Source organism: Thunnus thynnus, chromosome 8, assembly GCF_963924715.1.
Source record: "Thunnus thynnus chromosome 8, fThuThy2.1, whole genome shotgun sequence".
In the NCBI taxonomy this organism is placed as follows: domain Eukaryota; kingdom Metazoa; phylum Chordata; class Actinopteri; order Scombriformes; family Scombridae; genus Thunnus; species Thunnus thynnus.
The window spans coordinates 7,617,778-7,645,212 of NC_089524.1; the positions used below are offsets into that span (position 1 = coordinate 7,617,778).

A 27,435-nucleotide genomic window follows, 5' to 3' on the forward strand; every position below is an offset into this window, starting at 1 on the left:
GTAAGATAGAACACTGTACTACCAAAGTTGTTCACTATTTAACTTTAAGAGAAAAATAGTGAAACAGCTTCTTGAAACATGTAACTATTAAAAAATGTGAAATACCTGCATCTGTCTCTGGATTGTTCTTAGAAGAGAGAGAGGAGGTGAGATTAGATTTGAGCTACTCAATCCCATGGATGAAAATCAACACAATAATCATAAAGAGAAATAAATCATGATAAACAAACATCCGCAACATTCTTGCCTCATTTATATATATATTCGCTCTCAAGATGACCTGGGGCCAGATGCATAAATGATGCATACACACAAAAACCCATACATACGTCATTCCCTGCACATAAACTGGTATCTATGAACACTGGATGTGTGGTGAGAACGTGAACACCTCCAGACGTACACACGTTTCTCTACAGCGATCTGAGGCTGATGTGATGAAGAGGAAATGAAATATCAGCTGACAGATGGAATCTTTTAATAAAACATTATTTGTTTTGGTTGACAACCAGCTGCACTGATTCTGTGATTCTTTTGTTTACACAGATTTGTAAAATGCCGATCCGACGCACATTTACAAACGTTATACTGATCAATCATTTCTATGTGATTTATTTTATCATTTTTTTATTTACATAGAAATCAGCATTTTATTTTTCTGATATTCTTTATTCTCCTTAGTTGTGACACAGCTTATAGAGTTTGTTTAGGTATGAGAGCTACAAACTAATCATTGATATGACTGCTGATGAGGGCTTACAGGTCCATGTGATGAATGAATGATATGGACTATAAATAGCTACACAGCCCTGCGTAATGACACTTCTCGCTGGTGCAACACAATCTGTGAAACGGCACTTCTTCTTTACGGTTTGTTTCATTAACAGGTGTACAGACTGGTGGAGCAGGTGGCGAATTGATACAGCTGAAAACAGCTGGTTCAGAGTGTATCTTCATCCATTAATGGCTAGTGAAAATGAGGCTCGTGCACGTGCACCCACTTCCACAATGACTGAGATTTATAAAATAGAAACATGTGTACGCACAGCTTTATAAATCTGATGATAATAACGCGTATGCATATTTCTGGCTTTATGTGTGCACACAGTTTTATGCATCTGGCCCGTGGGTTCGTATGTGATTTCCTGCAGGTAAAATATACACGCTAAAGTTCCCTTCATGGCTATTTAAACATACTCTCCTCTTCTTTTTTACTATCTTTACTACAAAAATAGGTATCACAGTATTTTTCACAGTATTAAACATATGCACTATGCATATAGTATAAAATATATGATATATATTTCTATGTATAGACATTACAGAGCCTTTGGAAAATAAGGACTCACCTAAAATTCAGTTCTTTTCTGTAATTAGCTCAGCAAGCTGGATCTCCTTTGGAATAGTCTTACTAGGACAGATCAAGTACACGACTCAATCCATTTTTAAACCACTCAAAATGTTTAAATGGCTGATAAGAAACACTACATGGAAATATCATGGTAGGTCACAACACACCAACCTCTACCACACCGACTCACATCAAAGTATTGCTACACCTGATCTTCATATGACCGCCTGATGCATGTGCAGTTTTTACATCTCTCAATCACCAATCCATCACCCATAATCACATATATTTGGACTTCTAAATGTCAGCTGCTCTACTACTGAATAATTCTCATGACCTTTTAGTTTAACGCTGCGCTCTGAGATGAAGACAACCGTTTTAAGACCTGGTAAACAGGAGAACAGGGCCACCCAGGGACTTTAAATAGGCTGATGACTCAAATGGTGTTTTGACTGGAGGCGCTATCATGTGCTACATCACTAGCTCGGCTGTCTACCCGAGCCGGGGTGAACTGAAACATCTTATTGCTAAAATCCATCTTTGCTCCGCGGGTTACGACGGAACAAAAGAGGACGTTAGCACCGAAACACTTTAGGGATAAACCGGTGGGAACACGGACCCAAGAAAAGAACAGAGCAGGCAGATTTTTTGACAAGACGCAGCTTACGGGGGACGTTAACAGCACATGAATAATTCATCTGGAAGGTCGAACAACATTATGCAGATTTCAGACACAGGAAGACAAGGACACAGAGCAAGAGGACAGAAAAAGACAAGTGCAAGAGGAGGAGTGTATGAGAGGGCACAAATACATACATGTTTACATACATCGTATACAAAATACCAAAGGCAACAGCAGCCCCCATGCAACAAGACAGAGTCATGGGCATTCTTGCTCTGTAGCCTGTAGTGGACGAGACGGGTGGAGTTATAGACTTTAATTTAAACATGCGGATAAGGACTAACGTGGGACAGGTGAACTCCACCCGCCTGGAACACCCCAGGTTATAAAACAAGCATGCCCCCGAAGTTTGGCCTCTTCTTAGAAGCACATATAAGGCTTCAGGATCCAATAGAAAAAAGACTAATAGATACAGGAAGTAGCAAAAAAGACCCTCTGAGACTACACTTCCCAGCAGGCTCTCTGATTTAGGGTGTGGTCCCCTTGTTCTGGACTGGAGGAAGAGAAGGAGGAGCAAAGGGATGTCAAGACAGTGGCTGAGTTTCCATCCAAAGTTTTTCACAGGTTTTAATGCAAACCGTGTAATGAGATAATGATGGTTCAGTTTTGAATATGTGCAACTTCTTCCACACTTATATTTTAGTTGTGGATGTACGATACAAATTCTTTACGTCTCTCCCGATCTGCATTTTCTTATTTAACATTTCAAAGGTCAGAGAACAAATTGCTTGACATTTGAATGGAGACGCAGCTACTGAGGTGTGACAACTACACACGGGCGTATCTATTTCCTTTATTATGGAAAACATCTGACTCTTGACATCCATGTCAGTTCTTGCTTTGTTGCTCTTAGCCATGACTCAGCTGTGGCCAGCATTCAAGTCAAGCAGCCAGCTACAGTTGGGCTTCCAATATATGACAGATAAAAATACTTGATGTGTTATATAAGTTGTAAATATGCTTGCTATACGTACCCTCCAGTCATTAGACATGCTATATTGAACCTTCTGTATGGCAGTATCCTAGCATTAAGGCCAAATGTGGGCTGAGTCTCACTACTCTTTCATTCATTGTGTAGTTTTCTGCCTACTGAGAAGGTAAAGGAGAGGAAGAGGAGGGAGACGGGGAGGAAAAAGGAGAGGAGGGATAAAAACTAAACCTACAGATTCAGCTCTAATTCTGTTAGTTGATTGTTTGTGTGTGTTCTTTGTGTATTTACAGTATATAGCGCACATTAAGTGCAGCGTTTTACCTATGTTCATCATTGTTTATGTTTATCCTCCTGAGAGTACAAATTGGCTGCTGTTTGCTCAGTTGGAAGAATCCAATTGGTTGCTTGGTGCCAATGTCAGAAAAACAAATCGATCATTCCCACAGGAAGAAAATCCATCTAAATTGAATCATGCATTTAGTGGTAATTTGACCAACAAGCGATCCGAACAGTCTCCTTCATTTGACCCTGACAAAAAATTTAAACAGATTATTTCATGGTACATATCCCACCCGCTATTGTCTGAGGGATAATTAAAAATGTGAATATTAAAACGTAGGACTCGTTTTATGCTCCCAACTGGCTGAATCAAAGTTTAAAATGATCGGAGGATGCCTATGACGTTGATTATTTGCACGCAGGCCTGTATTAGTCACAAAGACATGTCGTCACAATCTTACATCTCTACGATGAGATTACTCATAAGACTCCGATATGTTCGTTAGGGCCTGACTGGCGGTGACGACACAGTCCTCTAGTTGACCACAGAGAGTCTGCAGGTTGCTGTCCAGAGGGGCTGGAGGAGGGGGTGGGGGTTGTGGGGGTGTTAGCAACAGCGCATCCCTTATTTGACCTGCATGCCGTCATTACCTTCACAAACCCACACACACACAATGAACAAACATGCGTGCCCACACCACACGACTCTGTGCAAGGTCCACTGCGAAAGACTCACATACAAACAACAAGAATGCTACATCTTCATCATTAATCTAATCAATACCGAGTGTCCCAGGACGTTTTGGGAGTATTGATTGCTCAGCAGAAAGGGCTGATCAGGTCAATTAATCAATTCAGGTAAAAAGACACAATACCACTGAAACCGCAGACTGGGCAGACCAGCAAACTGTGAACTCAGCTTACTCGTCCTTAAAGCTGCACTCTGCACAATATTTCATGAATAAATCCGGTTGTTTCTGTTTTATCCTTTTTAAGTGGAGCTGCAGCAGAGGAAGGAAGTCTTATCTGCACTAACTGAGAGCTCGCTTCATGCAGTAAACTGACATCATGTTTTATTATTTCTGGGCACTGAAATCCTTAAATGTCAGCTACCTCTCGCTGCCATTTAGGGCCACCAATATGCTCCGTGCAGCTTGAAAGCTAATTTGTCACAACCTCGCACCACTGAAGCGCTTTCACGGCTCTTCAAGTCAAATACAAGAGGAGTGAACGTCCACATTTGGTGTATCGTTTACAATCTGACCAGCTAACCATTATCTAGCCTCATCTCTAGTGGAGAAGCCCCTACGATGAACAAGAGGAGTTATTGTACAATATAGGAACCAACCCAAAGCTAACAAGTCAACATAACAGACATATACTTGACATTGGAGTCATCTGTTAAAGTGCAATACAGATTCGACAGTTTTCCTAGAAAACTGGCTAATCAGGCTAACTCCCATCTGGACAATAATCTCTGATTTTAGGGAGTACTGAACAGAAATAGAGGAGACAGACAGAACAAGAGATCATAGCATAGATGATTAAGATGTAGACACAAGCGGTATTACAGACCCGCCCTAATGTACGGGCTACAAGACAGGTTACATCGTGTAATATTGAGACCTGTTGGGTGCCTGCAGATCACAGCAGGTCTCCTTTCTAAGGGCCTAAATAAAAAAATACTGGAATCCAAATCCTCCCTGGCGGAGCTGCCAGCATGCTATGTGGAGGTCATGGCCATCACAATCTATTCAGTCATTGGTCTCTATAATTTTGGTTACAAGGTGTACTGTTATATTTCTGATAGTACACTAGTGTGGACGTGAGGTGAAGCACACTTCTCTGTTTGGCTAAATCCAGATGTCCAGACTCGTGACTCTCTCCCCACATGGACTTTGATGGAAATAATAAACTCATAATAGTGCAGTCCATGATGGCTTGATCAACACATCTTCTGCCTCTAACTCCTCCTTTGGCTGTTGTCCCAAAGGCTTGTTAAACCGCACCCTAAAACCGCACCCTATGACCGCTTGAAACCCCATTCTCACACAGCTGCTATAGATCTGAACAAGAAAAACTTACAGTAGAGTAGTAGCCACATTATGAGCTGAAACCTTCAGGCATGCAGCCCAAATTTTTGCAACCAAGAGGTGGAGAGGGTTCATCGGGATTCAAAATCATTTGTTGTTGTCGTCCTCCCCACCTGTTGCTCGACGCATGGCAATGGTTGGCGCTGGCCCGGCACTGCCCGGTCATTTGCTCCAGGAGGTGGGCCAAGCGGGAACAGCCGCTCTGCCCATGTTGGTAGCAGCACAGGGACTCCATACAGCTGAGGGTCTGCGTCTGGGTGGCTGATAGAGACTGGAGGAAGAGGCGAAGGAAAAGTGCAGGAGAGAGAGGTGGAGTAAAGAGTGATGAGTAGGACAAAAAAAGTAGAAGAGGATGAAAGAGGAAGTAGAGAAAAAAGGCAAAAGAAGAAATTATTACCAACACAATACAGGTTTGCTGTCACATTCTGACAGGATGATAAGGGTGACCGTAGGATGACATATTGCATGCTGTCACAGAAAGAATGATGTACAGGGAAAACATTCAAAACATGCTATTGAAGGGACTGAAATGTTTCAAATAAATATATAAATTATAAAACCAGTAAAAAAAGAACTCCATGAGAAAACAGATATACAAGCTCAATATATTTTAGGGTGGTTGTAAATCTGTCTTTTGCCTTGTTTGGTAATCAAGGTTTGGTTCAAGGTTTCCAACACTTACAGGAAACTATACTAAGCTGTCTTTTGCCTTGAGTGCCTAAGAAGACTTTAGGATATTTTTCCTCCAGCGGCTCTAAAGCACAAGACTACTGACAATAATGTACTTTCCCCCTCTATCCTCATCAAACGTTATAAACCCTTGGATCAAGTAGTCATTTCGCTGCAGTGGGCCAGGATGAACATGCATAGTATTATAATGTGCTTTCAGAGTGCTCTTTCAAAGCAAGATGAAGGAAGGGATGCCGCTAAAGCTCCGCTCAGTCAGGCCAGACTGTCATATTTGTGCTTGATCACTCAGCATCCAAGCAGTTGACATCCCAAAGCATAAACTAACCATGAACCAAGGCCAGCTCTGCAGAATCATCGGTTATAATACAAACCAACCTATTTTTCCCTTTTCTTGCGTATTTTACTAGTTATGTGCCTCCGCCAACCAGTCAAGTTGCAGTTTACGTCCATGTCTGTCCAGACACATATAAGATTTGTTGTGAAGACTTTGAAGGAATTTAATAAAAAGGTATTAAGTATCTTGTATCTCGTGTTTTGTGAGGTCAAAGTGACCTTGACCTTTGACCACCAAATTCTAATCTGTTCATTAGTTCATGAGTCCAAGTAGACGTTTGTGCCAAATGTAATGAAATCCCCACTAAGTGAGGTATTGCGTTGACGAAAATGGGACGGACGTATGGACAATCTGAAAACATAATACCTCCCGCCACGGCTGTTGTCAGCGTGGAGGCGTAAAATGCAGTATTCTCTAGTTTCAGGAAATCCAATCAAAGATCTGGGATATGCAACTTCTGTTCTAACATTACTGAATAAATATTTCAATGTGCATACATACAAAGCAAGACAACATGAAGCAAATTAATATACTATAAGACGAAGTTAAATTTTGTCCGTATTAATGTAGAAATTGACAAGTAGTGCAAAAAAAAAAAAAAACTGTCTAAATAACAAATCTAAAAATATATTTTATGACGAATCAGAATTTGACACATAGCACAGCAATGCCTTGGTGGAAAAAAGTTGAATGAAACTGCTGCCTAGAAACCAGTGGGATCAGGTGGCTCAGTGGATCTGAGTCAGCACCCGAGAGAGAGAGAGAGAGAGAGAGCGAGGGAGAGAGAGAGAGAGAGGAAAAGGAGAAAGTGAAGAGAGACAAAAAGAAAGCAGAGACAGAGTGTGAGGTTACACTCATCTAGTTTGTATCTTGTACCCTCCTTCTCTACAGCATTACAGCAACATAATTAAAACAAACTGAAACAACATTGAGGTTAGGATAGACCCAACTCATTCTTATAAGTCTACATCAGCATCAGTTTGTGTTTGTGGAGGTGTGTCTCAATATCAAACATTTAACTGTGGTCTACTGCAACATATCCCCCTTTGACTATGTAGAGTTTTAAAAAACTCCCTTTTAGGATATAAAGAGCCAAATAAACACTAGGACGCTTGTTTACGGCCTGGAATCAACAAGCCAAAGTATTCTGAAAATATGCTGTTGTAGGAAACAAGTTCTAAACTTCCATATTTTATAATTTGATGTTTGGTCCTCTGATGTGGCTGACTGCGTGACGGATATATATTCCAGTGCTTTGACTTGTGATGTCGCCTTTGTTACATTTCTCTGCAGCAGAAATTGGAGACACCCTTGGCATGAAACCAAACTTCTCCTTCTTGGCTGGCAACAGCAAACCATAGTCAAGACAAAATTGAATGTGAATTATTCTGTCAGAGTAAGGTGTCCCTAGGTAACAAATGCATGGTTTTGTGCTACCTCTATCAGAACATATGGCTTTTTTCCTTTTGAAGACAGGCATAAAAATTTGTTCTTGTTACTATAACACAACTCGAACCTCTTCATAGCTGAGGGCAAAGTTGAGGTTGGAGAATGTGACTGTTCCAAACACACACAAATGCATCAAACCACTGTTAAAAACAGCCAAGCCACAGCTGTAGCCATGGACGGTAATGTCAAGTGTCCTTAGTGTATCTATGTCCATATGGGTGATAAATACGGTCAGCTTTCCATTAACAGTAAGATGATGAGCTTACTCTAATCAGTGAGCCATCATATCAATCTGTGAAGCAGCAATCAGTCATTAAGTGTGGATGAATCAGTCACACGGCTTGTAAATCAGAAGCAATGGTGGACAGAGTTGGAGATACTTTGGATTTCAGTGACAGTTATGTTTGTTCTCCAAAGCTGCTCATTGGAAAGATGATTTAGTATCAAATGAATTGGCCATAAGTATAATCATTTTTGAGCCATTACTGTTTTAGTTCTAGAGAAGCAACAGCAACGTGATACCGAGACTAAAACCAGGCCAAATCGTGTGATTAACAGTTCTGTTGTACACTGCAGTTTTCTGAGAAACGGATACCAGTATTGAAGATTTTGTCATAAATTGACCAAGGCCTCAGTGACAGCAATGTAAGTCACATCATCTCCTAGTAGATTTACCAGAGGAGCTAAAGAGTTCAGCTAAAGTTCATGTGTGCTGTCCTTCTATCTAGTACACTCTTTGTCTTTGGCAAAGTCTTTTTGGTGTCTGTCTGCATGAGAGTATTATTATAATCCGAGGTTTATAATATATATATGGCACTCAATGCTCTGTATGTAGAGCAGAAACCAAAAGCAAACACTTTGCATAATTTGGTATGACAAAAAATAAATAAACATACTTAAAACACAAAAGTATGAGGCATCAAATACTTACAAGCAGACAATAATATATCATCCATGGCTTCAATATGGAGTAACATTACCAGTATGGTGGGAGCATACAGTTGAACGAAAAAAACACGACGAAGACAATGAACTCGGCATGCCAACAGCATTCTCTCTTTCTCTCAACCCTGAACACAGATCTGCTCAATAATAGTGAGGGGTGAACTGAGACCAGGTTGGGAGAGACAGTAGTGTCGACCGTGGTTGGGTAGAGGAGGACGGGGTCGGTAGGCAAGGATGAGATTATTCATGGAGGGAAGGGAGGGAAGGGAGGGAAGGGGTCGAGCATGACTGGGTGAGAGGATGAGTCATTCGTGTTGGACAGACAGACAGACAGACATACAGACATACAGGGAGCATAGTACACATGAAATAAAAGGAAAGTGTAGGGGCAGCTGTAACAGACAGCCATGGGAGCATGACTGAAGATGCAGGTTATTTAAACCAAATATAATGGCGTGTGCTGTCGACTGCAGCTGTTAGGGGGTGCGTAGGGTTGGTTGGTCCTCAGGTAAAGCCATAATGCTGGGGGGCAGTGACAGTACAGGGGGGACAATGGGAGTGAAGAATGGTAGGCTACTACCTAGGGGAGCAGGGGTCTGGGCCGGGGGCAGCGGGGGGAGGATAAGCAGCTAGCAGGTGCCAATTGTCCTCCCCTGGGCTTCGCTGGGCTTTAACAGGGTCATATTCTGGGCCGACTGAACCCTCACCCTCTTCCATCTGAAGGACACAAGATGCTTACAGTGAGCCCTGCTGGCTAGTCAAACAGCTCATCAGTCAGCTGTGTAGACTGTTGGTAGGTCAGACACCCAAATAGCAACGGAACAAGTGAAGCCAGCTAACTAACCGGTGACATTGCAAAAATAGCCATCTGAGCCATTTAGTCTCATATTCAACCTTTAAATCTTTGTTAAAACAAGCCAATGATTCTGATGATGGGATGAGACCATTACTTGTGTTTACTCGTTTTAGGAATTTTCTCAATACTAGTGCTTCTGTTGAAGAGAGGCTTTATTTCAAGAAAGGACATTTGAAGTACCCTTACTTTGAGTAAATTTTAATTTAATAAAGATTTGAAATCATCTAATATTGGTATTATTTTACATTTGATTTAGGAAATCTATGATATTAAGACTCAATACGAGACTAAACAACTAAAAATTAAGGTGGATATGTTTTTTCAGTGTTGCTTATTTACCAACCAGTGAATTAATTAGTTAGTTAGTAAGCAAGTGGTCAGTCAGTGAGTCAGTCCAGGCTGCACTGTAGGGGGCAGTCAATTAAATGTCTGACCCTCAGTCTACAGTGTGCTCTAATACACTTATACATACAGTATATTGAGACCAAATCAACATTGGTCCCATATTTAAAGTCCTTCACAAGTGACCTCAACAGCTATCTTTGAAAAAAAGCAACAGAGCTGAGTGAATTTTGGCTTACGATGCAAATAAGAACGGTTGCTTCCTGCTTTTTGTAACAAGATACCGATGTGCATCTCTGGCCTTATTCCTCTGCTGCAGATCTAAACCTCGTTTTAATTGGGACTGTGAGATAATAAATCACTTCATGAGAAGAGGTCTTTTGAGAAAATCTGAGTGGGGTGATGAGGTCACTGGGTGAGGGCTTTAATTTCTCACAAAAGCAGAGACAATTGAACATTAGCAAGAAGCTCAGAAATAGCTGTAAAACTGGATGACGAATGAGCAGAAAGAAGCTGCAGGCATGAAAAAATTATGTCTCAAGGGAAAATGATCCTTCTAGCACAGATAAAAGCAAATCTATTAGTATCCAAACCAATTAACCTGCTGCTGAATCTATCAGAGCGACAGAGTAGGCAAACAACGGGAAACCCAGGAGAGCCCTCTGGGTTCTTTTGTGATTACCTCCCTCTAATCTAATTACCAAAAAAAAGGCACTGAAAGATACTGGAATTTTTTTAACACAACTGAATAAATTGCATTATTCAGCACATGAATATGAATACATCCTTCCATTTTGAACCTGGTAAGAGCATCTTTGTGTAGTTCCACCGTTTTCAAAAAACAAATTACTCCAACTGAGGAAATATAATCTCTCTTGCATAATCCTTGCTCCCTCTCTTATCGTAATGCACAAGACACTGACGATCAGTAAGTCTACAGTTTGCTTCTGCTCATCAAGTTTGTGGGATGGGACCTGTTCTGTCCATATTATTGGAAACTTGGAATATACACTCAGTTGCCAGTTTATTATGTAGTTAGTTAAAACTAATGCAAAAGCTCTGCAACAAATCCTACCATCAAAATCCAAAAAAGTTTTTAAAACCTCAAAGGTTTTTTGTTGAAACTTTTTCAGACAGGTGTTCAACTTTATTGTCATCTAGAAGCTGTACTTTGTTGAGGGTAGACTAGAAACCCCTCTCAGTATAACGCCATTTAATACAACCGCATCACAAACTACAGCCTCCATAACGACCATTAAGTTGAATCAACACCTCTAAAACAGTTTCAGCAAAAACTAAGCATTAAAATCTTTGGTACAGTGAGATTTATCGGAGGGCTGTTGTATTAGATTGCATTAGTTTCAGCTATGTGTACACACTGGCAACTAAGTGTAATGTAAATCACTATAAACATAAAACACAGACTATTATTTTTTATATTATAATGGTAACATTTCCCAGCAAGTGCTTAAGAACTATCAGAATTAGTATGCATTATATGTAGCAGTAACGATAAAGGTATGAATGCAGAAAACATTATCCTTGTAAAGAAATTAACCTAACACAAATAACAAGAAAATATACAGTATATGTTATTCACATGATCTTGGACAGTTACATATAAGCAAAATATGTCTTCGACAAAGCTGTCCAAGTCAAGGTGTTTTTCTTTTGGCTTTGATGTGTTCTGAACTGAAGAGAGCTCATGCTAAGGTTAGCATTTCCCTTGCAGCATGTTTATATTGATATTCGCTAAGACAGCACAAGATCTTCAACTCATTAGTCTGAAATAGCTGTGATAATAACACAGCTGTCTTGCCATGCTTCTAAAAGGACAGCGCCATGCTGCTGTACAAGGCAGCCCGGACCAGTCTAAGAGTCTGTCATGCAGCTGTAGTGGGGTATCAGTCATGTTCTCTCCATGCAAGTGGACGACTTGCACGTGAGGAAGGTGTTCTCAAGTGGTGAAACCAGTTTGACGGTATTCGGTTGGGTATACGTCAAGAGGATGGACCATGCTAGAGATAAAGAGGGTGGTTTGATGGGCTGCACCATGCGACTATCTGATGTGTCACTTCATGGGTGTGGCATGCCAGACTGTGGTTGTATGACAAGACCGCTAGCTGATGGTGAGCAGGCAGGTCTGGCCAGTTGTTCTGATTTTCAGCACTGATGCAGATGCAGAACATCACAGTCAGAACGGTGCTTTTTAAATTACGACTCAGGACCGCAAGGGAATCAAAATTAAGTAAAAAGGGACTCCGAGGTGTTTTGACATTCATTCATCCACTCATTCATTCATCAGTTTGTTCATGCAGTGGGAGAGTAATGACTGTATCATGCTGTAACACGCAGGAGTGGTGGAGGTCTCAGAACACATTCTTTACACCAGCCGCTCACTAAAGTGCGAGACATGCAAGTGGGTGAAATGCTTGATGTCACATTCTTCTGCATTTCTATTTTTTCCCCTATCCCAATCACGGAGAATGCTGATTGGCTTGTCTAAGCATGCAGTTACAGAAATCAAACAAAAAGCCCTGCTCCAACACTAACAGCACATCTCTGCAGTCAGCATACTGCCAGTGTTGGAAACGGGCCTCAGTAGGGCTAAATCAAGTCCAGACCTGGGAAACAACATTTCAGCATTGATTAAATATTAATAAACAGGAGCGCTTGTTACATAAAGCAATGTTTCTACTTTTTAGAGGCTGTCCAGAGTATTTAATCCAGATTGGAAAAAGCCTCAATAATCTACTGGTTTCAGCAAATTTTAAACTTTTTATCTAACAATAAACATTTCAAAGCATTAGTATTTTTGACCCAACATAGTAAATGATAGGTCTGAAATTCCCATAAGAAAAGTGCACCAATTAATTGTCGAGGGACATCATGTACGGTTGTACTTTTTTTTTTTTACAAACCAGTTGTGGTAATTAAAATCCTTTTTTCATATTCTCTGCTATTTTTAGCATGAATAAAGTCCTCTAATGACTGCACTGAACCACTTACTTTGTTATGAATTCCTGAAAAGGGTGAAATATCATAAAGATATAAAAACAGGCATTGTGGTGGTTTGCCTGCGTGCTAAAACATGCTAAATAGATATTTCAAAACTAATGGAAGTGAAATTGAATTTAGAGAGAGCAGCATCAATGCAGGTGAACTGGACAAGCCTGTATTGACGTCTCATTATTCACAATAATATACAGATGCATGACAAAAACTACTGGTATAGAAATATTGCTTTTCAATGAAGCACTCCTGGGAGACTTGTGTTATTTGAATTGATTTTCAGTTGTATTTTTAAGCCCAGGGCTGAATCAGTTTTTATCTCCTCTACCTAATTTTGCCCAGCTGGCTCTTGGCTCTGGACAGAGGCTGCAGAGCGATGAAGTCATCACCTATTGCCACACGGTTGGAATACATCTACACCGGGAGAATACAGACAAAGGATAGGAGGAAGAGCACACACACACAGACAGGTTAGAAATCAAGCACACTGAACCCTCTCTTCACACACACAGACACACACACGCAAAGACAAAACAGGATAAAGGTTAGAGCAGAAACAACAAACACCACAATGGACTGAAGGCTGTTAACTTTTAAAAAGGAGGAAGTTTACACATAAACAGTCTCCGGCCGGACAAATCGGTAAACTAACAGCGTGGGTCTGTTGAGAGGTGATCATGCTCGTTGAGTGTGACTATGTGCGTATATGTCTATGTGTTGGATCAAAAGAAAGTCATGCTGTGTGTGTGTGTGTGTGAGTGAACACCATGCTGTTCCTGTGAAGAAGTGGGTTACTCATGACCTTAAACAATCTGAAATCCCAGACCGTTTCTTCTCCCTGCCTAGAATTTGAGTTACCTTGACATTTTACTTTTTTTTTTTCCTCCCCTCCAGCCTCTTGTAACATTACTGGACACATCATTTCCACATTTTTGTGATACATGTAGGGAATAAATATTAAATCTATCACTGCACACAGAAGACAGTTTAAGTACCGGAGTGTGCTCGGCCTTCAAGGTGACAACACATTAGTTTGAATGAGTTTTACTTTTGAGACTTGCAGACCTTACAGAAAATAGCGAAACCTATGATGGGAAATACTTTTACTTGGGCATCAGCCAATCACAGAGTACCTAATGTGGAGAGTATGTCCAGGCTGAGAGCACAATAGTACAAAGAGGTTCTCAACTAAACAGTGATTTAAGAACTGCTGTGACCAAGAGTTAGTACGCTGCACCTCGGAGTCAGACAGTGTGTGAAAAGCAGGAAAACCTCTGGAAGTTAGACAGATAGATGCTGGAAAAACTGCTTTAAATCCTATCCTATTTGGATTACAACCAGGTATAATTTACCATAGAAAAGCTAATCCTCCTCCACTGTAGAGTGACAACTGGGCCAGGATTCTTTACAGATGTTCCCAGTTAACCTGTTAAAGTGTTTTTTCTTACCACACTCTCACTTCCCACTTGTTTTTAACTCCTCGTCTCCCTCCGCCCCATCCTACCTGACTCTTCTGTGTGCTGGTGGGCTGCAGATGTCGGTAGAAGACCTTCTTCACCATGTCGGGAAACAGGCAAGTTATGACGATGATGATGATGGCGAACCAGGCCGAGCCGCTTGACAACAGCTGCACGAAGACGAAGTACATGTCCTGGGTGTGGAGGAACGGCCTGGGAGAAGGGAAGCAATTATTTGATACTGAATGGGAAAGATAATTTTGTATGCTTCTTTTCATTGGTGGAAAAAGTTGATTTGTCTGTAAGTAACAGTAACATTTTGGTTAAATCAGTGCATGTGTGAGGACTGACTGTAGGAGGCTTTAGGATGGGGGCGCAGCTGAAGCCTTTCAAAATATTTATGGAGGTGGGTGGCTCACTTTGCCCTCTTAACTGTAAATTCAGATCTCACTGGCTTCACTTTTTGGAATTATTGCGCTGCCTCCAGACACTACAGAACTTAAGGACCTGCGCAGATGTCAGACCACAAATATTAAATATGGTCCAATATTATCAGAATGGCTCCTACCAGTCTGTGAGTTGTCTGGACTGGGTTAAGTGGTTAAGATTGATCTGATCAATCCAACACGCTTCCAGATAATCACTGCTGACTGCTGACTGCCAACGAAGCCTTAGGGATTTCTCTGCCAAGCGACAATGTCGGTAAATCTGGTGTAAATCCGCCTAATAACGCTCAATTGAAAGTACGTGTAAGAACGTGTGTTTGTTTAATTTTTCAAGCAGCTGATCTTAAATGAGACTTTACTAAAAATGTAATTAACTTGAGAAAAATATTTTAATACAGTGAGCAACAAATCCTTCTATCACAGTATGTTAAAATGAGGTTGTCAGAGAGTCAGACAAAACAGTGTGTGTCTAATGGTCCTATTATCCTTAGATGCAGAGATTTGTTTGTTGTCTTCTTCTTTAGGCATTTCATATGCAACTCCATGCTGACAAATATTAGCTCAGAAAAGCTTATGGCAGACCAAAGTCCCATTATATACAGTCTATTTACTATTATTTTCCATATTTATATATTAACTATCAAAGTAGTAACTGATTACTAGCATAGTTGTATATTGAACAATGTGCATGTTTTATTCAAAACTTTTAATGCAAGTGTGTTATTCAAGACAACTACTTCCTTCATGCTGTTCATTCTACATGTAATCCTGCTCCATGGCTATTCAGAGTATGTTTTTACAAATGTAAAGAACTCGGGGACCGCAGTATACCACGGCAAAGCTTTTTCTTTCAGTTTAAAAGCTGCATTTTTGTACGATAAAAAGAAAGAAAAGAGAAGGAAACTGAACTGAGACACTGTTCTTACCAGATGATGCCTCCATAGAAGAGAGAGAAGATGAAGTAGAAAGCGATCGAGCCCCACGTCACAAAATGGTTCATCCATGTCCAGAAATGAGTCTCTAACGCAAGCTGCCATTACACACACACACAGTAACACACACACATACACACAGACACACACACACACATACACACACACATAGTGGAGGGGGAGGGAAAAAAGCTAGGTGTAAAACATTGATACAGGGACAGGGTAGCCATCAATAAACTACAGCTATCTACCTTAGTGCTGTAAAAAAGACCATGACCCCAACCTGTGACAAGTAATCTCCAGTTAATGGCCACTGACATCATCCTAATACTTCACAACGCACTGTATTTCATATTACAACAGTAGCGATGCTAGTGTGTCCCTGTGAACCAAAACGTGTTACCCAGCTTTCTGCTGGTGCACACAGTAACCGTCATCTTAAAGCAGCTTAAAGCTTTCGACTTCAAATGGGCAGAAATACTAAAAACCTAACTTGCAAAAACAGAATGCTGACATATGGTCAGTTTATCAAAGGATTATAGTTTAGAAGTTTGAAAACAACTGCCTACTTTCAGCAAAGACAGAGCGACATGAGCATCCTATCGAAATGTGTTTCTGGCCATCTGAAGTCCAATATTCGTTCATCCTTAACCTTTTATTTGGTTGACTTCTGACATAAATAGCTGGTTTTCAGTTTGCTAGATGCTCGATGCAGCGACATGTTTACTTTGGCTGATGTGGATCTCAGCTCAGTGTTTCCTCTAGGTTGAGTGGTTTGGCTCTGCTCACGTTCACCGTCACTTTTCTGACGGTCGCTCTCTCGCTTACGTACTATTTCTAGCTAGCTACACAACCTGCTGTTTCTCTGGCAACAACACAGACGTTGACTCGCATTTCAAAACAGCCCTGCTCAGAGGCTCCCAAACGCTATTGATTTCCGATTTAATGGATATTTGGCGTTATTTTTGGCATTTAAAAAAGTTTTTTTTTGGCCTGGTGGGGGTTTTTGTTGGCCAGGCAGCCCGCCAGGCCTGCACTATTATAGGGGAAACACTGCAGCTGTTTTGTGGTGAGCAGGTATCATAAATTCAATTTGCCATAAATTACTGCTATTATAGAAAAACTACATACGCTAATATTACAATGACAGTATATAAGTATTTAATATATAGGTGTAATTTACCTTTAATGTGACAGTGATGACCATGACAGTAAAGACCAGCGTTCCAAAGGTCCAGTTCCCAAACATCTATAAAACAGATATACAAGTGTTAGTAAAACGGTCAACAGTATTACACTGGGGCAACAAAACAGTGAAATAGTGTCTATTTATACATGCAGGGACTCACTCAATAGCAATATAATGGTATGGTAAGATCATTGTGTAGTTGACCTGTTTAGATAACTTGCAATTTCCTCTTCCTGTTGTCAAGAATAAACTGATAATCATGATGTTACCCCTGCCTCTTTGACTCAGCACTATTAGGTTACTAACAGGTTGCAAATCATTCAAATAGAAATCTAAGACACTTTGTTGGCAATTCACTACAATGAATAGTGGATATCAAAAGTGCCAGCCAAAGTTGCTGTCTTTGATACTATAAATTATCTTGCTTGGATAATATATTATCATTAATCAAGTCAAACCACAGATATGGATAAAAGTTGGAAGTTATGCTGGAGTTTACAGATGTAGGAGTGGAGAGAAAACCTCCAGCAGGCATCGGCCTCAGTTAACAAGTTGTGCGGTATTATGGCGGCGTCTATAATGAGACCTTGCCCTCCGACTGCGAGCCTACTTCTGGTAGCTGAACCGCTCGCTATGAGAATCGCTCCACTTATAGGTTGAGAGCTGTGGGGGGCATTGTTTTCATGCCAGCCAATTTAGGACCCTGCTGGAGGCTGAGCACTGAAAACTAACAGCGAGCGGAGTATAAGATGTACTTGAGACACTAAAGGAAATAGACGATAATTCTGGGTCTGTTAAAGGAACAATATTGAAGTTCTAGTTTATTTTTATCACAAATCAACATTGTGCCAAAGTGCTTTACAAACTCTGCCTCGTATTAATAATTATTATTTGTATTTTATGATTTATGAGCTGACCCGTGTTAATCTAACAAGGTCACAGGAAGGTCCAAAATCATATCCTCTTAGCATTTAAAAATGGCATATGAGACAAATCTATTATATACTGTATGTCTATCTACTTTTTCTGAGGTCTGTTGTGTGTGCTTGACAAAGTAAATTAATACAGAATTTCTTAACATTTTCAACAGAAGATTAATAATACTGCATTGGAGGAGACATGGAAGTGAGAACTGAACACTAAATTAACATCGAGAGAAAATGATGGAATCAAAAATGATAGTTATCATCGGGGATCAATGAGCCACTGAATGTTTTATAACTGCCGACACACAACTCGTTTCAGTGTTTGGAAAGAGGAAAACAAAAGCTGTGTGGCATTTTGTGATTCAGCATCATAAAAGATTGTATTATACTACAGAATTGTTGCCAATAGAAAAACATGTAGAGGAATCATGATAGTCCTCTCATTAACCCCCTACGGAGACATGTGTTCGACTGTAGAGCAGACTCTTACCAGCTGCCTGTTAGCTCGCAAGATCTGAAGACATGCACAGCATGAAGGCAGAAGGAAAAAGAGTGATCAACAAAAGATAGAAGAAAAAGATGAGAAAGAGAGAGAAAGAGAGAGAAAGAGAGAGAGAGAAAGAGAGCAAAGTTCTTTCTGAAATACCAAATCTCAGACAAAGCGAAAGACAGTGAAAGATATGCAGGAGAGGAAACAGAAGGAAACAGATTTCATGGAGGATCAGAGACACAAAGTTTTAAGAAGAAAAGGCAAAATTATTAGAACTTACTTGTTAACAAGTGAATGACATTCATGCTAGTAATTAGTAATAGAGACAAACGGATTTTTATAAAAGGTTGGCAAACAAAAAAAGAGAATGAAGGTGAGACAAAAAGAGAGTTAAAGGGAAGGAGTGAATGCAGAAACACGAGCAGGCAACCGACCCCATCAATAACAGTTACTCATAATAACACACACACACACACGGCTGCCCTGCATTTGTTTCTACATAACACTCAACACTGGAAAATCCTTTCAGCATTTCTAGGGATTCTACAATAGAGAAAACATAAACATACAGTAAATCGCACTAACACACACCTGCCCGTTGCCCATAAGCGTGGTGTCTTCTCCCATCAGTATGTAGGATCCGAAGAAGAAGACGAAGGCGTGACAGAAGCCCAACAGAGTCCAGTACAGGAACGTCCAGAAAGACAGCAGAGAGTTCTTGCTGATGTCTCTGTGAGATATAAACATGTTGATTTTTTGTTTTTCACCTTCATGTTTCACTGTAGCTCAATAGTTGGTAATTTACAGAGTTAGTTCGAAAAAAATGTTTTAATGAATTATGGATCAAATATTATGCATATATCAACAAACTCAAACTTTGTTTTTCTGCTTGATCTTATTTCAAATGTTACATAAATATCTTATTAGCCATTTGCTGTAAAGCAGCAGGTCAAAATTGTGCATGTAGATATAGCATATAACCAAATTAAATGGCATTTCTGTTTGTTTTTTTGTTGTTTATTATTGGCAGTTAGACATACAAATGATTTAAATATCCTATAATCAGTCAACATGAATCCATGTATCTTACCTGTACAGGCCTGGTTTATTCTGCAGAACGTGTGGATGGACCAGCTGTTCAAAGAGACTGTACACCAGGATGGGCAGCGAGGTGAAGCAGATGTTGTACAGCGTCAGATAAACACTGTCATACAGAGTCTAGGAAGGACGGAGACAGAGTTTCACTCAGCACCTACTTATTGGCTGACCTCAGTTAAACAAAACGGGCAGAGATCAAGTATATAAATATGCAGGGTAAAAAAGAGTAACAGCAACCACTATTTCACATAAATATATGATGAGTTAAAATGCAAAGTAGAGGATTCAACATTTGAATATTAAAGCAACTCTAAACAACTCCTACCATTAAGTACAAGTCATGACTGAATCAAAATAAAATTCTTGCTTCTCGAGCCTTTTAATTAAAATCAAACTGGCTCATCCCAGGATTACTTTAGGAAAGAAACATGTATTTTTAAGAATACAGTTCATGAAGCAACTTCAAAATGGCCAAACAGTGAGACACTGTGCAACATTAAAACCACAAACAGAGCTACGATGACATATGAGACAGTAGGGGTGGGGGAAAAAAATCGATTCTTAGACGCAACGCAGACGTAGACGATGCTGCATCAATTCACAAATGTCAAAAACAGATTTTCTAAATGTTAGTTAATAACGTGATGTGACGGGATGAAAAAGGCGGAAGTCAACTGCGAGGGCAGTGCAGCACCTGGACAGTCTACAGCGATCAAACGCTAGTTGTCTTGTAATTCATCTTAACAAAAGGCAGCGGTTGTAAACATGTTTTAATTTGATGATTGATGATTAAATAATTACCTTTAAGAGACGAATACTGTGAATACTTTCTATGCCGTCACTCAGAGACTAACGTTAGCATTAGCGTTAGCGGAGCAGCGAACTCCAGCAGTAACAAACGAGACCAGCTGACCAACACACACTGTAGCACTTAAACAACATTAACCAACTCTGAGGTGAAGAAAATAACTCTGCGCTCAGTCTGTTTCACCTCAAACACCCTGAGCCCGCTCAGCGTCTTGGACGGCGATGTCTTCCCCGGAGCTAACGGTGCAACAGAGAGGCTGCTCTCTACTGCTGGAGACATGACGTTAATAACAACACAGCGGAGCACCCTGCCTCCCTCTCAGTTTGTTATTCTCATACAGGCAGGAGACTGTAAGATGCTTTCAAATGAATTAATTCACTAATTATTGCAGTTAACTTTTTAAAATAAAAAGGCTGCGGACCATTTATCTTAACTGACAGTTATGTTTCATATTACACTGAATGGTGCAGCACACAGTAAACCGCAGCAAGAGACTGAAAATTGTGCCCCTTTTCTATTTATTCAATTGAGAATCAATTCTGAATTGAATCGGACACCAAAGATTCCCACCCCTATGAGACAGTGGAAGAGACGAAGAGTGAAACTTACTTGTTGTGAAAACAGACAGAAGAACTGGTATAAAAACTGGGGCGTGATAAAACACACATTCTACAAAAAACAAAGAGTGAAGGAAAGAAACATTAAAAACATTGCAGTGAAACAAGACTATTGAAACTTAGGGTGTAAAGCATGTCTACACAATCTTGTTAACAGCTGATGCAAAAACCCATTTCTGTAATTGAGAATGTATTACATGAATGAATATGTGACAAGGTGATTCCAAAACCCAAAAGCTGAAAATAGTATATCACTGAAAAGCTGCTGAGCTGTGAGCTCCTAATAAATCATTCTGTCCTAAGAATGCATTTAAATTCCTAAAAAAGAAATTAAGATGAGTGGGTCCCGTATTTTCAAATAATGCTATATGAATACAAATTATTATAGCTATCATTATTAAAGCTTGTGCAGATAAAGTATAAGAACATGTTGTACCCATAGCAAAGTCTTACCTTGTAGAAAAAGTACTGTACAAGCGTAGATATTCGAATGTAGTAGAAGTGACCGTGGACCAGCAGTAGTTTAGCCAGGAACTTAAATCTGGCAATTGCATAGTCACTGTTCCTCACGGCCTGACGACCCTCCTTCCCCATGATACCTGGAGACATATGTACACACACATGTTGGAGAAAAAAACACTGCAGGAATAGAGTCTGAGACCATATTGTGTGGTTGTGTGGAGAGTGTTTACCTATGCCCACGTGGGCTTCTTGTATCATACTGACATCGTTGGCTCCATCCCCGATAGCTAAGGTGATGGGTTTCTCTGGAGATGTTTTTAAAAGACGCACCACCTGGAAAGAACACAGTTTTCTGACGTTCCATCACATCAACGCAACATGAGTGGCAACAGAGATATAAGATTTTTGAGTTAATGACTCAGAAATTCAGTAAATACTTTAAATAATATTATAAGCACCGTTTTCTCAACACATGTTCTCAGGTTCTTCAGCAAGGAAAGACAAATATCCTCAAAGAAATAATTCTACATGTCTTTAGTGATGGCAGTACTGTCCAAAAAGTCTAACATGAATTAAAAACATTAGTTCGGGGGGTGGGTGGTGTGTGTGTTGCAGAGGTCGGTACCTTCGCTTTCTGCAGTGGGGCCATGCGGCAGCACAGCACAGCTGAACAGTTTTTACACACTTCCATAAAAAGCTTCTCATGTTCCCTCAACGCCAAAGACAAACTGGCCCCATCCACGACCAACCCATGCTGTATGACATGGTCCTCCTTTATCCTAGGAACAGAGAGATGAAAAGAACAGGAAAAGGAGAAGAGAAGGGTAAAAAGAGTAATGAAGACAACTATTATAAATTACTGTCTACTACCATCTTTATAAGTAGATTTTTTTGTTTATTATTATTTGACACAGATACTTTAAAACAGACTCTTCATATTTTATAGATTCATCAATATAGAGCATGTTAAAAATTCTGACAGGCTCTTTCTCAGGTTCCTCAGTTAATGCAAAGTTTGTGGTGGGAAAACCACAAAACCACCAAAACACCATCCCACAAAGTAACATAAACATACTTTTTGTCATTATAGCAATGGCTTGTCAATGGCCTTTATGAGAGTAATCTACATTCAGCATATAACCAATAAAGTCTCCTTTGCTGAATCCTGCAAAACTTTGCCCCCAGTGCTTAAAAGCATGTTAAAAGCAGGAGCTTATGTGACAAACTCTTTTCACAATAAGTCAGCCATTCTTGATTTTCATGCTTCCAGCTTATTAAACTACAGGTTTGACTAAGTTTTTCTACAGAAACATACACTACTGCTCTCTTGAAATACAGTATATTTACTTTTCCCCCCAATTATATGCAAGTTTAAGTCCAGACTGTCAACAAAAACGTTGAAGTAAACATATAGACACAGTCAGAAGCAAAATCACACTGGTTCTAACACACACTCACCTCCTGGCCAGTCTGCGGAGTTGCTCGGCACACTCGTTGTCAGAACGCTGCTGCAGGAGCTCCAGGATGTTCATGGTTCTGTGGAAGTGACCGCAGGAAAGGCTGACGCTGACCGCCGTCTCATGTTTGTCCCCCGTCAGCACCCATACTTTAATTCCCGCCAGCCGCAGAGCTTCAATGGTCTCCTGGACTTTGTCTTGGAGTCTGAGGAGACAAGGATGAGAGACAGACAGAATAAATATACGACCCTTTCTGCTCAAGGTGTTCAGTGTTTCTTATGTACAGTCAAACTGCATTTAGGTTTATTATGGGTGCAACCAATCGGCATTCAAACTTTTTTTTATTGCTGTAGGCTTAATGTTGTCAAACCCTAAAAGATTATTAGTGAATGACAGCGTCCATTAATCAAAGCACCAACTCAGTACATTATACTGGCGATATCTCAATACTCAGGTGTTTAAACTGCATCTTATATGATAGTGAGAAACTGCTCCTGTATGGAACTTGCAAAACTAATGTAACTAGTTTGTGTTTCATTTTCTTTTCACCCACAAACCTTGTAAAAAAAAAAAGAGCCTCATGGTTAGATATTCAGTAAAGGCAGAGTTTAAATGAACTTTGTTTGAACTTTGAGTCAGAGTTTCTTTGCCTCCTAAGGGTGCCCATCCTATTTCCATTTGCTGAGAAGAAGAGGGTAAAAAAAATGGCAGAAAAACACTGATTTTATGAGAATACAGTAATTATCCAATTTCTGTCTGACCACAGTTAATATTCCTATAAAAAGGTTAATAGACACTGAATATAATTAATATTATCACGGCTATCGGATTTAGGTTATTAGACTAAAGCAAAAAGAAGAAATGGTTTAGTCTTCTCTTCTGTAATAGAGATCATCTGATTGTGACCATGTGTGCCTGAGGAGGAATTCATTCCAGATACAGAAACAGAGCAGAGAGGAAGAGGAGGAGAGAGAGAGAGAGAGAGAGAGAGAGAGAGAAGGAGAGCACAGAGAGATAAATGAAGTGGGAGAAGCGAGAGGCTTATGTGAGGAGCAGATGGTGAGCGGATGCAAACACATATCAACATTCATTTCCAGCGAGGCTCTGTGAGGTGACGTCTCCATCTCCCTACTGACTATCCATTTGCTGAAGATCCCCCCCCCCATCCCGATTTATCCGTTTTTGGCCATGTGTTTCCTTGTGCTCTGTAATGCCCCAGTTTTTCTTTTATGTCAAACTATTTTTAATTCACAGAGTTTTAACACTTTTACAACATTTAATATATTAGTTCAGTTTTCTTTGCTTTACTGTACTTCTGTATCTCTAAGCAGCTGTTTTTATTGAGTATATGATTTAAAAAAGCCAATTTCTATATTTTCTATTAACGGAATACAAAAAAATGCAAAGGAACCATAAAAAACAAATCGTCAACCTAGTATAAAATTACATAAATTGTTGTTGAAGCTAACCATGTGAAGGGTACAGATTGTTAAACCCCATGGGCTCGGGCATAATATAAATAGAATTTGACTTGACTTGACTATCCCAAGAGTAACTATATGTTATTTACTCATTGCCAGTGGCAACACAGTAAAAAAAAAAATTAAAAAAATCAACATACATAATTTTACATCATACTGTATGTTGAACGGCATTGTGATTGGACAGTTGAAGCAGCCTACAGATGATCATTCACCTCTAACTTTACTTTAATGGAATAATTCACAATAGTCTTTCTTGATGAGAGTTAGATGAGAAGATCAATCTCACTCTCTTGCCTGTATGCTGAATATGAAGCTAGGGCGAGCAGACGTAAGCTCAGCGTAACAGAAAATATGCCTACGAGCACATGTAACGCACGCTAAATAACACGTTACATCATAAGTTACATGCTAGGTGGATCTTTTTTACTTTTGGACAGAGCCAGGCTAACAGTTTCTCCCTGTTTCCAGTGTTTATGCTACGCTAAGCTAATCACCTGCTGGATTTACGTTCATATTTAGCATACAGACAAAAGCATTCTAACTCTGGGCAAGAAAGCGAATAAGCGTGTTTCGAAAGCGTATTTCAGGATCCACCTGTTCATATATATATGCATCAATTTACATACATCATACATGCAGTACTCAGCTGTATTAGGGGCTAGCACAGAGGTTAAAAAGACAAATCTGTTTGGAAATTATGGACTAATGCATCAGTGATGAGGTATGAATGTGATGAGAACTGGTTTTCGGGAAGGACAACAACAGTATACTCCGATTTATTTTTAAGTGTCCATACTTGTCCTCCACCCCCGTTGCTCCCAAAAGCTGCAGGTCTCTCTCTATGTAGCTGAAGGCCTCCTGCAGTTTCTCCTCTCTCTGCTGCAGCGCGGTGCGGGCACTGTTCAGACGCCTGTCCACATCAATGTACTCCTCTGGGCTGAAGTGGCGACATGCTACCACCAGGGTCCGCAAACCTTTCTGCAGCAGGGAATGAGGAGGGTGGGTGATGGGTAGAGAAAAACAGGAAAAAACGAGTGAGAATATAATAGAAATTAAATGAAGAACACAAGAGGAGGAAAAAGAAGTTTTCGTGATAAGGTGAGGTAGATGTCAAGAAGATGGTTGGTTAGGGAAGATGTAGGTTGAACGAGAGGAGGAGGAAGAGGGAGACGAACAGAAGCAGAGAGAGAAAGAACAGAAAAACAAATTATGAAAGCATGGCTTTAAATCACAGAACCAGCCTGAGGGGCAGACGACCACAAATCAACCCAGTCCAGAGCACCGACTCCTGGGTACTGACGTCCAATAACATGATGTGGGAGCCGGATGTGTGTGTGTGTGTATGTATGTGTGTGTATGTGTACGTGGCTGTTTTGGTGAAGAATTTACAGTCTAATGCAAACAGAGAGTGACAGAGCCAAAAGTAATCACTACAATGCTGCCAAATGCCAGGCCTACGCACGCTGAAACACACAATTATCAACATATGGACCAAAAGGCATTTCAGAGACAGATATTTGAAGGTTTCACTATAAAGTTTAAGTGGAATTTTTATGTGAATAAATTATCTGAAGTTGCAAGTGTGGCATTATGAGTTTCTGTGTCTCTTAATGAAATAAAACATGTGCAACATACACATTTCAAACAGCTTTGTAAAAACAACAAAAAAAAACGTTCTCACCAAGGCGAACTCGTCTACGTGCAGTCTCGTCTTTTCAATCTCACCGCTGGTAGTGAAAGGCAAGATGGCTGACTCCGCTCCCTTGGTGAACAGCACTTTGCCCCCTTGAAGGTCGAGACAAAAATGCAAAAAGAAAGCGTAGTATGTTAACATATACAAAAATATTAAATATACCTTGTGAAAAATGCTACAGGTAAAATGAAATACATGCAAAATCTGATTCAAACCACCTTTACTGTGTTTTAATTGCTATTATTTCTTATTAAATTACTTTTTATGAGTTGCTTTTCATGTTTTTTTGTTTGACCATAATGATTACTTGGTCAGTAAAGCTAAAAAATACAGTTCAAAGTAGTACTACCTGAGGGATTCTGTAGTATGACGCTCATCCTCCTGCGATCAGCATCAAACTCTAACACATGGAGCAGTTTGTACCTGAGAGAGTGCAGAGAGACAAATGTTAATGCTAAATGGAACTGTGCAACTAATAAATACAAGTTGACGGTTGGTTATTACATTTCTACGATCCTTCATGAGTAACTTTATAAAGCGGTCAAAAAAAGTTGTGTGAATGGAGAGATACACAGAATGAGACATACTTCTCTGACTTGCCGAATGTTTTGATTTCCATGGTATCTCCGCTGCAGCATGTGAAGGCCACTCCAATTCTGAGAGGAAAAAAAAAACAGTTGTTACAGTTAGATTTTAGAGAATGAAAAATTTTGACCTTTAAAATACCGGGTGAAAATCCAATTTGAAGTTTAAAAGTTTCTGAAGGTAACAGAGTCTTTAAAAGATAAAAAAAAAAGTTTTAACTTTTAGCTACGGTGCTCTCTAAGGCCATTCAATCATTCATTTATTTCACACAGTTACTCATCTTCCTAATCCCTACTACATGTTTATGTCATCAGACCAGAGGTGTCTGATATGCTACTTTATTCTACTCACTGTACAATGATGGTTGAAGTTTTACGTTGACGCTTGAACATTAACTTTGTGTTTTATTTAACAGCCATTACTGAAGTTAGAGTTCCAACTGTCTGTCCTTTCAGTTTATATCAACAGTTACACTATCTGTGGCTCAATGGAGCATGGAGGCACTGGGTCATGAGTGCAAACCTTTGGAGCTTGACGAAATTAAATTTGATGGTTTGAAAACTACATGGTGCATGAAGCCAGGATCTCTTCATGCGCCACGGATCCTTAAAGTTTTCAAATGCTATCTGACATTTTAGAGGTGTGCTCCTGAGCGATCTATTGAAAACTCAGACACCCGCATCTCTTCATAATTTTCTTCACAGCCTTGTGGATCTTTTATTCTCCGATGTTTTTTTGTTCGACTGGACAGCTTTTCAGAATCAGATTCTTTAGCTACCTCTGTTCAAACTGGAGGAGAGTCTGGCAACAACTTTACCCCTTTAGAG

General features: G+C 40.0%; 1 protein-coding gene across 2 annotated transcripts in view; it reads right to left on the bottom strand.

The window, feature by feature from the left end:
• atp11b (ATPase phospholipid transporting 11B) overlaps positions 1-27,435 on the bottom strand; it is a 56,974-nt gene that overhangs the window by 5,660 nt on the left and 23,879 nt on the right. Inside the window, exons 15-29 of one of the 2 annotated variants that reach the window (XR_010929208.1) lie at positions 26,611-26,679; positions 26,373-26,446; positions 26,012-26,115; positions 25,127-25,308; positions 22,848-23,051; positions 22,015-22,168; positions 21,620-21,722; positions 21,381-21,526; positions 20,920-20,979; positions 19,495-19,622; positions 18,996-19,134; positions 16,983-17,048; positions 15,794-15,897; positions 14,469-14,634; positions 1,350-5,607 (exon numbers count right to left, since the gene is read on the bottom strand). Coding sequence is in view for 1 of the 2 variants with exons in the window: in XM_067596305.1 (XP_067452406.1) it covers positions 5,450-5,607; positions 14,469-14,634; positions 15,794-15,897; positions 16,983-17,048; positions 18,996-19,134; positions 19,495-19,622; positions 20,920-20,979; positions 21,381-21,526; positions 21,620-21,722; positions 22,015-22,168; positions 22,848-23,051; positions 25,127-25,308; positions 26,012-26,115; positions 26,373-26,446; positions 26,611-26,679 (1,857 nt within the window). In the remaining variant the exon portion in view is untranslated. The remainder of the gene's footprint in view (positions 1-1,349; positions 5,608-14,468; positions 14,635-15,793; positions 15,898-16,982; positions 17,049-18,995; positions 19,135-19,494; positions 19,623-20,919; positions 20,980-21,380; positions 21,527-21,619; positions 21,723-22,014; positions 22,169-22,847; positions 23,052-25,126; positions 25,309-26,011; positions 26,116-26,372; positions 26,447-26,610; positions 26,680-27,435) is intronic. The other variant, XM_067596305.1, reaches the window with a different exon arrangement.